Source organism: Natrix helvetica (genome assembly GCF_964273705.1).
Source record: "Natrix helvetica genome assembly, chromosome: 2".
In the NCBI taxonomy this organism is placed as follows: Eukaryota; Metazoa; Chordata; class Lepidosauria; order Squamata; family Natricidae; genus Natrix; species Natrix helvetica.
Genome location: NC_138552.1, coordinates 171,788,178 through 171,804,751, shown reverse-complemented (window position 1 = coordinate 171,804,751; position 16,574 = coordinate 171,788,178). Strand labels below are relative to the sequence as shown.

Below are 16,574 nucleotides of genomic sequence, written 5' to 3'. Positions count from 1 at the left end.
TAACTGGCCTCCGCTTCTCGGTTGGCAGGGCCGCCTGGGCCTCGCCCCCCCCCCCCCGCGAGCCTTCGCAAGATACCGCAAGGTACCTTGAGACTCCGGGGCTCCACCTCCAACCCTAAGTGAAGGCGGCCGGGATTGACCCGTACCCTCCGCCCGGGCATCCCTTGCGTGAATCGACTCTCCAAGTTGCGCAGGGCGGGCGCCTGCGCCGGGAGATGCCACCCGGAAAGAGGGGGCGGGAAAAAAAAGAAGAAGAAGAGCGGCGTCACGTGCCTAAGCGCTTACGGTCCATCCCCAAAGGTGTTGCAGCCTGGCTTCGGCGCCGGTTCTTCTGCCTTTGCCATCTCCCTGCCCCGGGCACGGGTGTCGTCCCCGGAGAGGCGGAGCCTGAAGATAGACACCCAGAGACAGAGATTTAAATTTCATTTCCACCTGGAAGGAGGGGAGCAGCAGCAGCAGCAGCCCCGGCCAGGAGCCAAAGACTCGCTTGTTCCGAGCTGACCTAAGCTAAGCCTGCCGGTTTCTCCTCCTTTTGCTGCTGCTGCTGCTGCCGCCGCCGCCGCCGCCGCTACGACTGCTGCAAAGTCGCCCGCCTGCCTGCCTGCCTGCCAGCTGCCCAGCCATGGGTCATTCCGGAGAGCCGGGCCTCATAGCCAACGTAGTGAACGACACCTTGGAGTTTTACCGCTGGACTTGGAGCATCCGAGGTAAAGCAAGCGCCAAGCCCTTTATTTATTCGTTTCTTTCTTTTTGTCAAGTCTCTTTTATCAGCCTCCTCCCGATGCGCCGGCATTTGGCCTGCTTTCCCGTTAGCGCTCCTGGCTATGCAGCACCTGCCTGTCTCTTCTCCACCTCCGGCGGCCCGGTGGCCGCTGCTGTTGCGACCGCCGGCGTCTCTGCCTTCCTCATCACCTTCCCATCCAGGTTCTCAAGAGGGGGCTCCTCCCCGCCCCATTCCCCAAAATTCCTCCTTGGTTTGTCACTGTCACACAACGGTCAAAATGGCTCCGTCTCTCTCTCTCTCTCTTATCTTGTCTAAAGCCAATGGCTGCGTGACAGGAGGCGGCAAACTCAAACGGAATCCTTTTGCTAGACATTGGAGGGGGGCTTTTTCCTCATCCCCACATTTGGGGGGGGGGAGCTCTAAGTCATAAGTAGAGAAGAAACAGCCGCACCATTTCAGTTTGTCGCCAGAGATGCTGTTCCGTCTCCTTTTTAAAAATTTTTATATTAGACAGCCTTCTAATGAGAATAGATAGTGGAAGCTTACCAAGTATTTAGAACGAGCCCTAAATTCTTCCCCTGAAAGCTGGTGCTAAATCAAAGACAGGTTAGCACCGAACCGGAGGTGGTTGCTGCAGGGCTGTTCTAAAGCATTGGCCCTTTTAACTGTGAACATAACCAAGGAGAATGAGCTGCTGCCCACAAGCTGCTCTACATTTAAAAGTTTGGAAAGTGCTTACTCTAAGTGTAACATCTGAAGTATGCTTACCATAACTGCACCAGCCATTAATCTCATGTCTATGGAGGTGCCAAGTTGACTGGCTATGCTGATTGGGAGTGACTGAAAATGGATAGTCAATACATCTGAAAACAGGTAGCCAATGCAAATGAGAATGAGACTAAAAGTATGACCCAGGTGCATCCTTTGCACTGTAAAAGGAATGCATTGTTAATAAATCTTTAGGAATTTTCTTCCTTCTTTCTCCCTCCTCTTCACCTTCTTTTTTAATCTTTCTATCTATTTGCCTTTTTTATGGAAGTCAGATCTTTCCTGATAATACATTCCAAGTTTCATGGTGTGGTTCCTTAAGTCTAAATCCCAAACTAACAGTTTATTTCAAAAAGGGAATGAAAAATATAAAAATTAGCTAGTAGATTTATATCAAATGTGTCTAATTGATACAGAAGGGTATCACTTAGGATTGGCATGGCAGGTGCAAGAAGACAGTAGAACAAGATGATCACATGGCTTGTGTAGTCTGAAGAATAACTTTTTATTCAGAGGGCTTTATCCCCAGATAAATTACCTAAGGTTGCAGCCTTAGATTGCTTCTTGTCTTATGCATCAGCAAATAGCTTTGTTCTGCATGCATGATAAATGAAACAATACATGGATAACCGGATGTTTGACATTTTCATGCTTATGACTGCAGATGGTATGCATACATATTCCTCAGGAGCCAGGATTGCATTTTATATTTGAGTGGCCAATACCTAATTTTAAATGCTAGGATGATTCTGCAACATACTGTATGGATTTCACTACAGGGAATAATAAAATTCATACAGTGTGGGTTATAAATTTTGAGAATCCGTAAGTAAATGCTAGCACTTACTGGACAATGCCAACTTTGCTTTGTGTACCATCTGCCTAATTATTCTCTATTATCTTTTGTGTTTAATCATACTCCAGATATATTCATCCAACATCACCACTAATCCAAAACTTTAAATATTGAATCTGTCTACACAGAACCACTTTCTTTCTTGTTACATTAGTTATTTCTGAAAACAAATTGTTAATAGTATAGATTATCAACTTTTTAAATAACTGCTTTACCTTGTGATTGTTACTTTGTACTCCATACTACATAGCCAGAATCTCACTGAATTATAACAATTCTAAAATGCCAAGAATGGTATGATATAGACTTCTGCTTAAGCAAAAAAAACACTTTATTACTTTCTTCTCTAGAAAGCCTAGCTGTCATCTGGGTAATTTAGAAAAAGTTGCCTAACATCTCGTGCTGAGCAGACTAATTTGTACTACATTAAGTGGTACGGCAACATCTGAGACTGGTATATGTATATCTGGCATAATCTGATGTTCCGAAAGAGCTTTATGTTTAGTTACAATAATAACACATTTTTCAGTGTATTGGTTATCTTGGAGGTCTTGAAATGTGGTGGATATAATTTAGATGGACTATTAAAGCATAGAACTTCCATTGTATTCCTAGGCAGAGGAATGGGCTGGATCTAGCAAAATTTTATTGCAGAAAAAACCTTTTTTTTTGGGGGGGGGGGGGTCAATGGAAGACTTTTGATCCAATAAAACATTTTCACTACTTGAAGTGGGCAAGAAATCATACTTATTCAGCTACTCCTTTCTTTTGCAATCCTCTGAAAGCCTGCTCCAGAGATTTGGAGAGCTTCCAGAAAATAAAGGAAATGATGGTATGGTTGCAGAGGGTAGGGTATTTACCCCCCAAAATTTCCTTCCATTCTGAAGATGGAAGCAAGCAGAGCAGGTCTAAAGCTGAATACTGCTAGAAAAAAACTCTAGATTCATTATGAAGGCATTATATTAGCAATATGATTAGATTCAGGCCATACACATGTGTGTTTCTATAGTCATTAAGGGATGTGTGTTTATAATATTCAAAACTATATTTGTACTATTCAGTAGAGTTAGAAAAATATAATGATCCCATAAGGCTATATGACTTCTGTTTATATCATTGACTCTTGAAATTAATGACATTAATTTGAAAAAAAACCAAACAAGTTTGTGTGAATAACATTAATAAAGTGATTGTTTCCCATTATTTTAAATAACAATGTTGGCCTTTATTAACCTAGTCTCTTAATACTCTTTTAGACATTATCATCAAATGCATATTTACATAATTGTTTACAATAATTCCATTAATTACCATTGTTATATATTTTTAACAAGGGGCTTAGCAGAGGGGATAGGACAAATAGTTTTATTAACTCTTCCCATTGAGTTGATAGCTAAAAATATTTTTTTAAAATTTAGGATTTCATATTCTTAACTACTATCCTTTGTTATCAATTTTATTTCATCTAAATCTTCTTTCGGGGAAAAAGTGGATGAAATGCTTCTATTTCTTTTATCCTGTAATCTAACTATGGATTTGGTCCTATAGTTCTTTTTATTTATTGTGAGAGTTTAGAAAAGTAGACTCATCTCAATGAAGCTTTTGTTGGACAGATGGTAGTTTTAGTCCTTCAGACAGCTTTTTGGATTCCACCTTCTACTTTTAACCAATTGAAAAAAAGAAACACAGTCCATATAATCTTCTGAAAACAAAATACCCAAAATATCTGACCACAGTAACCTGATTATAAGTTTCTCTAATAATAGCAATGGTAGCAATAGCCAAATGGATGAATCAGTACATCTAGTGGTGTACCACAGCATTTTCAATCAATAACATCTTGAAATTATACAACGCTGTTCTGGCTTTTCCCAGCATCATATCATAAAGGCCTGGCCATGTTTGGTTATTGCTTAACTTATGAAATATTTCAACACATTGCACAACAAATGAAGAAATTTTATTCTTACTAAGACACCTACACAGTTTCTCTGCATTGTTTTCAACATTCTTATAGTTCTAAAATCAGATTCTCAAATTATTTCTTCCCAACTCTAATCAGATGCAGCAGGGCCAATTCATGCAATTGTGCTCTCACTAAGTTGTGGGGGTGAGGTGATGGTGTAATAATTGGAAGTTAGTTACAAGGAATGTGTCATGGTTCCGCTTCCCTGCAATTTCAGCCTATCTTCCATGCTTAGATTTTGGTCTAGGTTTAAAATGGCATCTCAACTAATTATTGTACTTCCTAACCTTTTTATGATGAAATAGAAAGGATGAAAGTGAATCCAATACGAGAACTTTCTTCTTTTGAGTCTAGTATTCAAGTTCTGAATTTTACTTCTTGTCCAATTCTATAGATAGCTCATTTTTTTAATTTTCAAATTTATTTATTTATTTCCCATTGTTTCTGTAAATTAAAAACTCCAGATAATCAAAAAGTATTGGGGAAAATATTCAATGGTTTACAGATTATGTCAGTAATGTAATCCTGTGGGTTTGTAACATTGAAGTGATACAAGATTGATTTTGTTCCATGTGTTCAAAACAGCCCCAAAAACAGTCTTTTGAAAAACATAGGTCGTCTATGTTTAAAACTGGTATAACATAATATATAAAACATTTAAGAGTTTTTTATAAGATCCCTTTCAGTAGTGTTAAGGCAGATAACCAAAATTCTAAGCAGTATCAGAAGTCATTTTGAAATTAGCTTCAGGAATGAATAAGTTAGATATAGGCAACAATACAAATCACAAGGATTTTCCAAAAAATTAATAATAAAAAATGAAAGTCTGTTCTGCAAGAAAAGTGACATTTGTGGTGAATGTCATCCAATTAATTGCCTCATTATTAATATCAAAGTAACCTGTTATCTATTTTAAAAATCATAAAGATAGTAACATCCAAAATGTAGGTACCCATCACAATTAGAGAGAATATGGTTAGGCCATCAGATTAGAAACCAGGACAATGTTGAGTTCTAATCCTGCCTTAGGCATGAAAGCTGTCTGGGTGACCTTGAGACAGTCTCTCCCTCTCCCTCCCTCCTCCCCCAATTCTCTCAGCACAAGTCACCTCACATAGTTGTTATTGTGGGCAAAATAGGAGAATGGAATATAGATGTGTTCACCACCATGTGTTGTTTATAAAAAATAATAAACGCAGGATGTAAATAAAATAAATAAAGAGCAAATAAAATGCCTAACTTCTAACAGTGAGGATCATTAGGCTGATGTTATGCAGGACATAAATATTCAAACTATTCTCCATCAGATAATGCCACACTAAGGATATTATGCCCCAAAGTATTTCTGAACCCTTCTCTTATTAAACTCGAGGCATGGGTCAAAGTTACAGAGTTCTAGGGTCAAAGTTACAGAGTTCTAACATAGGAGTTAATGTAATACTCCAGCAGGAGAATCTTTCCCATTCATTTCAATCAAAACACACAAGCATTTGTTTGTACACATCACTTTCCCTTTCTCTGCATCAAAATGAAAGAAATGGCATGTATGAAAAAGATGTATATGTTACACTTGACATGATGACAATGAGACTTCTAGACAGTTTTTACTGCCATGGAGAAACAATGTGTGGGGGGGATCAAAGCTTGGGACCAAAAACAATTCTTGAAGCATTTCAGTACACATAACTTTGTGTGCAGTTGCTTTATCCCTTTTGCCCAATCAGTTGCATTTTGCAAAGAATCTTATAGTTGCTCTAGGAATAGATGCAGTTTTTTTCCCCAGACAAAAACAGGAATAGTATTAATGGCACTGTCCAAGTGCTAGATTAACTAGCACTGATCTGCAAATTTACCCTCCATCTCCTTTTTTTCCAGTACTTTTCAGAGTTAATAGTGGATTGTCTATATTTTCTTATCCAAGAGGTTGCACAATACTTTGTGATGACAATATGCCTTTGTTCTTGTTTTTTGTTTTGAAGAAGTCATTATGAATGAAACTTTTTCTTCAGGGAAATGCATGGCTGAGGCTAATTTGTGCAAAACATTATTGTGGCACTTTGTAAAATATCATATTTTATTCATTTGTTTAATGTATTTAGAACGTTACTCCATGAAAATATTTGTAAATATGCATATGTTGATTATTTATTTCTGCTAATTTTGCAGAATTATCTCATTTTAAATATTTAATTTAAAATAGTTTACTGCAAAGGACAATATACTCTTACGTTCATTTAAATTCACTTCTAAGTTTCCAATGTCAGGAAAAACAGAGTAAAATACAGTAATGTTTCTCTCAAAATGTCTATGGAGATTCTCAGTCATCCAGGTTATGGTTGTCCCAAAAGTCCTTTTCAAAGAGACAACTGCACTTTCTGGTCAAGAAAGTCCAGTTGCCTCTTGAAAAAGGGTTTCCTAAAAAACTTGATACTTGTGTGTCTCAAAGGTGCTTTTTCAAAGGGCAAGTGGACTTCATTTGTTTTTCCTTGAAGATTTTTTTTTGTTCAGCTGCCTTTTGAAAAAGCACCTTTGAGACAACCATAACCTGGATGACTGAGAATCTCCATAGACATTGATACTTTTGTGCACACCATTAGCAAGCATGCAAAATATGCCACAATTTAATTGACATCTCATACTCCCAATTTCTGACCATTGTAAAATGGTTTTATATATGCACATTATACCTATACCACATGTATTTGGCCATGAGTCATATGATAATGACGCTTCTGAGAATTATTAAGATTGCTCTGTTCTTATCTGTTCTGTGTTGAAATCATTTGTTCTTATTGTTCTCTGTGAATTGGGTAGAGATTTGGATCTTCGTTTAATTTGGGTTTCTGCTCAACAACTCAAACCATTCAGCTGTAACATGCAATAGCAACATTTGACATAAAGGAGCCTAGCCTGGTCTGGAGAAACTATTTCCAAGGAGAGAAAGAAAGCACATTCAGGGTCTCTTTATTGCTACTGAGAGCAGCTGAGAGAACTTGAAAATCTTGGGAATAGTTTCCACTATTGTAAATATTGAACAAATGCATGCCTTGGGAAACTGAGAGTTAGTATCTTGCCACTATGAATTATTTCTTAGAAAAATGGTACATAGCTGATTTCTTAGCTTTTGTGAATATGCTAAACAAGGCACTAAGTGGGGCTAGTGCAGATACTAATTTGATTGGCATTCAATTAATTGGATATAATTAAATTGAATTGAATTGCAATTATTAAATGCAGTTAATATAATTGGTCCACCGTATTTAATGATTTTTGCTTTGTCCCAATAAAAATTACTTTTCAACAGTGAACCTGAAAGAGCTCTTTGAAGGCCGATGCAGACCTTGGTAGGCAACTTTTACATCACTGCTATTAAATTGTCCTATGCGTGTTTTGTCAGGAGTACTTCCCATTATATTTACTGGGCCTTCTTCTGAACTAATGTGGAATATAATTTGCTAATTGTTATCTGGGTACTGAAATATTTTTCAGTTTCTCCAGATGTCTTTTTATTAGTGTACTACATTAGCCTGTTGAAGTATAGAGAATGCTGCAGAAAATTCAAATGAAATGCTATGATTTTAAAATATTGCTTGATTCCTATGATAAGAAGAGTGTCTTCTTTCTTAAAAAGTTGGAAAGGAGAAGAGTAAGTTCAAGGGTTTACAAAGTCAATCTTCAAATTCCTAAGCAAAGGCCAAAGATGGAAAATAAAAAAAGATGGGAAAATATAGCTAATTTATGTATTGTGTAAATACATAAATAATAAAAGATAAATAATTTAAAGCTTGTGTTGTTGTGTTCATATTATTTGTGCTGTATAACATCAGCTTTATTTTAACCCAATGAGCTGGTTTGGTTGTGTAAGACCCATGCAGACATAACAGAATCCAGTAGCAATAACAATAGCACTTAGACTTTTATATCCCTCCATAGTACTTTATAGCACTTGCTGAGCAGTTTACAATGTCAGCATATTGCCCCGAACAATCTGGGTCCTCATTTTATTAACCTTGAAAGGCTGGAAGGCTTGAGGTAGTCAGGATCGAACTCCATGCTATGGGCAGAGTTAGCCTATAATTCTGCATTCTAACCACTGCAGCACCAGGGCTCTTGCAGAATCCAATCCTCATCTCAGAATGTTGAAGAGATTCATATGGTCCATGACTGTGGGTTGCCACCCATTTAAAAATTATGGATGCAGAGGTACATACAATACAATAGCAGAGTTGGAAGGGACCTTGGAGGTCTTCTAGTCCAACCCCCTGCCTAGGCAGGAAACCCTATACCGTTTCAGACAAATGGCTATCCAACATCTTCTTAAAGACTTCCAGTGTTGGGGCATTCACAACTTCTGGAGGCAAGCTGTTCCACTGATTGATTGTTCTAACTGTCAGGAAATTTCTCCTCAGTTCTAAGTTGCTTCTCTCCTTGATTAGTTTCCACCCATTGCTTCTTGTTCTACCCTCATAAAGTCTCCATATTCCCTCTGTCATTTTATTATAATTAGCTTGTAGCATACATGCATAAAACATAAAGCCAGAATTTATTTAATATTAATGAAAATTGGGACAGGATGGTGAGGCAAAAATTAGTATTTAGATAACTCAACTCTGTTTTCTTGTTCCTCCAACAACTTGGTTTCCAACTTTCAATTTATTAGAGAGATAATGTGGAATACCATCTCATAAGTGAACAAATCACACCTAACATTCTGTTCATAATTTTGATGAATATAACATCTATATTCAGCAGTATAAAACTAATTGCTGGACTAGATAAAGGAACGTATTGATATACTCATTTATACTGACTAAGCAATATATAATACTTGTATGTGCTACACTTTAATTATAGTATAAGGTTCCTGAGGTATCTTACAACTATTATTAAAATCAGTCATAGACATGGGTCTTAGTTGTTGTTTGCTAAGAAATATTAAGTTATATCAAAATATGTTAATTAGAAGCAAACCACATCTCTTGAATTTATTCATCTAAAAGTTTATTGTATATAAAGCTGATCCAAATTTTTGTAGAATTTCTTTTTTAAACCAGACTCTTCTGGCATGCAAGCTTGTTATGCATAAGTTTTTCTTCACTATACCATATATATTTGTGGGTGATGGGTATGATTTCAACATTAAATGTTTAAGAACAAGTTGCAGCAAACCTCAGCTCCTGAACATACTTCATTATCTAGCACATCCACAAAAAAGAATGTGAATGTATTCTATTTTTGTTTGATGACTAGAAGCAAGCTAATTTCATCGTAACAATTGGTTTATTTTTACTATTATTACCATATTGAATGGTCACATTCTCATATTGAATGAGATAATTCACAAATTGTGGGTTATCGAAAAATGGAACCAAAGCTTCCGCGTTTATATTTGAGGCCAAGTTGGAACTGAGGATGTGTTCCTATACACATGGGGCTAGATTTATTTACCGTTGTGTTGTGTTCCATTGGAATGAAATTTCTAGCAAGAAGGTTGAATTCACACGCCACTACTTTCTTACTTTTAGTTTAGCATGTTATGTAAACTAAACTGCTCTGGGGAGAATACGTATATGCATAATCAGTCAGGATTATTCTGTATTCATCCAATAAAATGGCATTAATAATTATTAAATTATTATTAATAATAATTCAGGATTTATTTTCAGCAAATATGCATTGGAACGTACATGCATAGCTACAACAGAAAGTTTGTATTTCCTATTGAAAGCTATACACGCTTATTTTAATAATTCGGCATGTTTGATGCTGGAACTTCTCAGTAGTAAAAATGGGATACATCTACAGAGGGTTCTACATAAAACAACCTATATGGATTTCACTCAGAATTCCAAGCAAGTCATTGAGGCAGAAGCAGTACTGATCAGTCAGGTATGTATCATTAACATCAGGACCTAGATGGGTTCCTTTTGATTCTTCTAGACCTCTTCATGGTGTTTGATACCATCAGCCATGGAATCCTCTGGCCTCTCTCAAGGACTGGGAGAGGGACATTTGTTTTGACTTGCTATTTAAATAGGAAGCCCAAGCCACAGCCAGGAGGGACCTTTGCCCAACTTTGACGGCTGCTCCAGGTATAGTCATACTTGGATTAGAATGTCCCAGGGACAGGTAAGTAGACAAGTCTCACAGTAAAGTGATCCCACTGCTATATGAGCAGGCAATTCTGTCCTGTGATGCTGGGAGAAGTGCTCATGTCCTTGGTTACTCAGAGCTGTCTTCTATGCCATTTAACATCTACATGAAACCAATAGTGGAGGTGATCTGTCAGGATAAAGTGTCATCAATATACTAATGACAATCACCAGTAGATTTCCCTCTGGGCTGAGCTAGAAATGCTAGGGAAGTCCTGAACTGGTTCCTGGAGCCTGTGAGGAACTGGATAAAGCAAAACAGTTTAGATTAACTCTTTCAATGATGAACTGGCTGTCCATCAACAGATGAACAACAGAACAATAGAGGAACCTACTATTCATCAATAAATAATGTGGCACTCTAACAACTCTGGTTACCCTAACAACACTAGTTACTCTGGATCGATATAGAAAATATGAACTTTCTCTTGCAGGTGCGTATCTGTTCCTATGCATATTTGCTGAAATAGTAAGTATGGTATGAGACATTGCCTCTGGAACATTCTAATCCAAGTAGGCTCTTAAAAGGAACAACAATCAAAGTTGGCCAAAGGTCCCCCTGGTCATATCTTGGGTTTCCTATTTAAAGAGTACACGAAAGCTTATTCAAGCTTAATCACCTTTCATCTGGATTATTGCAACATGCTCCGTGTGGGGCTTCCATTGGAGATAGTTTAGAAGCTGTAGCTGGTATAAAATACAAGGCTAGAAGACTACCTGGTCAGTCCCACCAGAACTGCAGACATCCTGTTTTAAAATCATTGCTTGGGGTACTGGTAGAATTCCAGGCCTAATTAAAAAAAAACCTAGTTATTCATCTTAATGCCACAAACAGTGAAATATCAGATTATTTGGGCAATATCTTGCCATAAAGATTCTGCTTCAGTATCATCAGTCTAACCTGCTGAGGGAGCTCCTATTTTCTGAGATACATAGGGTATAGACATCGTAGCTTTTATTTTCTGAGGTACCATAGGGTGTAGATACAGTAGCAAACTTTCTCTGCAGTAGTCATTTACAAAATAAGACAATAAAAGAAAATAAGTAATAAAATATTGATCAGAGAACAGCTGTGTCAAGATAAAATTATATCACATGTATTTATTGGCATGAGTGCCAAGTTTACTGGTTCCTTTAGAAACAAAATGGAGGGGCAACCACAGAAATATTTTATCATTAAGATTTTTCTTTCTCTAATCAGCTATTTAGGTTAAAATAATCATGTGGAATTTATTGTGAAGATTTATGACTGTTACTGCATATTAGGCCCAATTGTTCAGAAGTGTAAGAAAATATGTTCTTACAATATATAAAATTATTTAGGGAGTGATAGTTGAAACTTGTAAAACTTTGTATTAAAGTTAACTGCCAATATTCATTTCTCCCTGTGAAATGAATACAATACTATCATGAATCATCTGGATATAATATTTTTATTACAGATTTCCAGTAGAATTACAAAATTAATGCAAAGAATCAGAAAATATGTAAGCAGAATTTGTATATTAGTATTACAAAATGGTTTAAGGTATTCCAACTCATTGGAACTTCTTCATTGACCTGTAATATCTGCTGGGAGGAATTCAACTATTTAAAAAAGCAGTTCCTGAGAAAAAAAACAAACTTTATCTATAGAGATTCATTTACAGTAAATGTTTCCCTCTTAGTTATTCAGCTGCAGACATAACCTCTTGGTCATGCTGATTGAATAAAAAGGTGCGCTAGATTGGCCCTGTAAATGCCTTTATGCTAAAAATAGCAGCCATAGCTATTAATACTTGGTAAAGCTCCACATGTGAATTAGCAAGTAGAAGTTTATGGTTAGGAATTTATTTACTTCAATTAAAATTGAACCAACAAACACTGATTTAACATTTGCCAAATGCATTTTTAAAAATATTAACTTTTGAGTGATATGGAAGTAAGAGGTTTTTTTTTTAAAAAAAATGCCTGGTGCAATTTCCAGCTCTAATACAGGCAACATTTAAATTCAGTATTTATTTGATTAACTTATTTATTTAACTTATACACTACCTCAATCGTTAAAATAATTTTCAGTTGTTGGTTAGAAAAACTATATCCATGCTTAAATCTCCCCAAACTATTAAACATTTAAATGCTTAGCTTAAGGTTTTTATTTCTTTTGTTTAGCTCATTACACTGCTTCTAAACAACTGGTAACACTACCAGCCAAACAAATTGTTTAACTATTCTGCCCTTTTTAAAATGGATGAAAGGGGAAAGGGTGGAAAAATAAAGGAGGATTACAACTGAGAAGGCTCCATTAGTTTTATTTTTTCATTTATCTCAAAGAGGTCAGCTAGATTTTGGAATTCCTTAACAAATTGATTATAAGCAAAGACTGAATAACAGAATATAGACTGAATGTTAGAGGCAACTAAATGTATTATTACTACAATATACAATCTTATTGGTTTAGGGAGCACTCATATTTCTGGTGTTATATACTGTAAATACAAAAAGCTGTTCTGACCAATGTAATAGGTTGAAGTTGTTTAGGAAAGAGTGGAATCTGCTGGCTGGCATATTGAATAGGAGTTTTCCATGGTATAGTATTTAATCTCATCCTGTTTGTGTGGTCTGAAAAATTGCTTCTCATGATAAGCAATCTGAACACAGTAGATTGCTTCAAACAAAAGAATAATTTCAGTATACCTGAGGAAGATATTTATCATAAAGAAAGTAATAGTTAGAAAATTAAAAGTAATCAGGGAATACATTTTCTGCATTTTTCATTTTACTTTATAAAAAGATAACAAAAATTCAAAAGATAAACAATGACAGTAACTATTAGGTACAGTATGCTCAGTGGAATGCTTCACCTGGAATTTAGGGTTGAGAAATAGTTTTGATAAACGATTGGGAAGTGAATTAAGATAAATCAGGTAAAGAATGTTACATGATTCATGTCCAAACCTCCGGCCCTACTTAGATATTTGAACTACAATCAGGCCAGGTAAAAGCTTGGAAGTGATTAGGATTTGGCTAGTATGTGGAAGCTGTGGTACTGTGGAATATGATGAAGCCTTTTAGACTTCACCACTACATTAGAAGTGAGGCATAGTAAACATGCATTTCGAGAAAGCCAGTCTTTCCATCCCATAGTCCTTCCAAATCCAATTTAAAGTATCCCAAAGCAGTTTTATCTACTCAAACTGAGGAGTGCTATGACAAAAGGTGTGTTTATAATTTGTAAATTTTTACAATTTGCCAGAAACTCCAACCAATTCTAGAGCAGGCACAGTCCATCAGAGTTTGCTTGTCAATTGTTAACTCACCTTCTGAGTTAATGATGTGCTAATGCTTAAACACTCATCCCTTCCCTGTCTTCATATTTGTTTGGTTTTGTAAATTTATAAATTTTTGTTTGGTTTTGTATTTCCCCCCGAATTCAGTATCACATCTTTTAAAAGAAGATAGCCTTTTCACAGTTTTGATATATCAGAACAAAAGATAAAGTACTTTTGAAAAATAAAATGGCTTTCCAACCCAGCTGCAACTATTTGATACTCATTCACATGGGATACAATAGAAACACTCTTTAGTCATACTTCATAACTCATCATACAAGCAGGAGAGAGAGGCTTCTTTCCTCAATATAGTATGTACTGTGTGACTGCAGAAGCTACTGGATTTGTGCCTGCGTGTGCACTGGCTTCTACAGGAAGCCAAATTCTGATGGCAACATAGAATAGAAATCTATACATTCAATACCTGCATTTGAATTATAAAAAGTGGATGCCATCTATTTTCCATCTGTTAAAAAATAGTGCAAACTCCTATCAGATATGTCACAGTTTTATCCCTTGAAGTAAAACCTAATGGATGGAGATTCCTTCCTGTATTTTTGCTTTGTGACCTTTATATCTTATAGGCCTATTTACCTATTGCATTGAAGGGATTCAAGGTACTACTCCATCCTGAGTCCTTGACTTATGGATAGTTGCAGTGCTTTGTGATTGTGTGTTATGGTAGTTTTGCCAAAAACTGGCATTTACTTCCATTGTTTTCCTTAATGACCACTGCATTTGCTTAACAATGTTCACAAAAGACGTAAAATCAGGTCAGTCACATGACCAACCATTTTTTTTTACCATAATGACATATGAGACAGTAATGGTCAGGCTCTATTACAGTCATATGTCAAGGTCTACATGTGTGACAGGATATGTGATACCCTGCTGATTTTTGTCTAAAATAGAAAAAATTAGCATGGAATATAGTAAGGACAATTATGGGAAAAGTATTACTGCGGGAAACCAGAACAATGGCAAAAGTTTGATATATACCTGGGAAAAAGTTCTATCAGACGAGAGCAAGAAGATGTAACAAGAGTTCATGCTAATTCTATTTTAATATCTCTTATATTTAAAAGTATAGTTAAGATTTATTTTTAAAATATGAACAGAGCAACTCTGCTATGTCACAATAAAATGGGCATGCTAAATATTTAAAAAAAATCCTTGAAACTAAGTGATAAAGATACTAAAATAGACAGTAATGTAGCTGCTTCTTTGAAACGGTTGAAATCTATACTTTGAAAGAAATAGCAACAAGCACAGAGAAGTGCAGTGTTGACATGTTGGGTTGAGTAACTCTGTATCTGTCAGCTAATGCTGAAGAAAACTCTTGACTGATTTAGCGCTCCCAGGCAGCAATGAAGAAGAGACCTGCTTGGAAAAACTAAGATAAATCAATGTATTTAGAGGAGTTCTTTACTTCCAGCAAATAAGGCTCATTATTCATTCAGGTTATCATATCTATATAACCACCCATCTCAAAAAACTTTATTCCCATATTCATGTACTTGGAATAAGTACTGAGCTTGGCATTTATTCCTTAGTCAATATTTATATAATTAAGCTTTATTTTCCAAAACGAATAGGATATCTGAACTCTCCTTTTTTTCTCTTACAAGTTCAATTCAACTTTACAAGCTGCTTTGTTTGCCCAGCAGAAAAGTAGAGTGCAAATATATCCCCTGTATTATCAGAGTTCTGTAGATCAAAATCATATTTTAACTACATCTCTGAGTGACGATCAGAAGCATTTATCATCATCTGTGGCAGCAAAGGAAGTCACAAAATGAATGTGATTAAATACCAGAACCTGATTTTTTTTAATCAATTGCTGTGGGACACAGAATAATAAATTACAATGTACATTTTCTTTCCCTTTGTAGTTGAGACCTAGATAACTTAAATCATGTTCCCATTTCGCCCTTAGCATTTTGTGTCCCTACCTTATATAGCTTTGTGTGGATCTGTGTAGCTTTTAGGTGCTGAAAACCTGTCAAATCCCTGTGGACAGGATATTCCTTCCTTATATAATGCTGGGCCTGCAGCAGTTGATAATTGCTTAGCGTAATTCCTTGGACTTGAGCTCTTCTGTTCAAGGGAAGAAAAACAGCCTATGCAAATTATACCCATCAATTTCCTATTTTACTTCATCCAAGCTGTCATTTTTTCCACCTCTGCTGCCTCCCCAAAGGAAAGAATAATTAATATTGTGTTAGGGAAGAAAGGAAGAAAAGAAGCAGTTCTTCTTCTGTGGTTTCTGAAAATATCAAGTGACAGGCTTATATTTAGACAGATCGATCCTATGGAGCTCAGAATGGGGAGAAATTTGTGATGAGAAAACTGCCAAACTTTTTCAGATGAAATCAAAGGAGGCAAATAATTTTTCTTTTTATGTTTCAGTGTCAACTGTTGTTGTTACTACTGTCTTTGTTTTCCATTCTAATGGGAAACAATTCTAATGGGACTCATTCTAATGGGTCAAAAATTAACTGTACAATACCAAACATATAGCTGACATTTTTTAAACATGCCTAATTTCTCCTTATTATCTTTGGAGCCTGGGAATAGTTATGGCACAGACAACTGTTGCTGTAACAAAGAAGGCTCCAGACTTCAGCTAATTCTGGATCCGACTACATCACATCAAATGAGCCTTAGTGTAAACTTAAAGGGACCACAGATTGGCCTCCCCCAGCAATTTTCCCTGTGAATCTATCCCATTGAATGTGTATATCAATTATAAAGAAATTTTTGTCTTTCATTCATACATATTTATATTTCTTCATGT

The 16,574-nt window shown here is 36.3% G+C and overlaps 1 protein-coding gene across 1 annotated transcript in view; it reads left to right on the top strand.

Moving 5' to 3' along the window:
- Positions 1 to 320: 320 nt before the first annotated feature.
- The window catches only part of ELOVL4 (ELOVL fatty acid elongase 4), a 41,351-nt gene continuing 25,097 nt past the window's right edge, over positions 321 to 16,574 (top strand). The window contains exon 1 of the mRNA XM_081945004.1: positions 321 to 707. Within this exon, the coding sequence (XP_081801130.1) occupies positions 623 to 707 (85 nt within the window). The 5' untranslated portion in view covers positions 321 to 622. The remainder of the gene's footprint in view (positions 708 to 16,574) is intronic.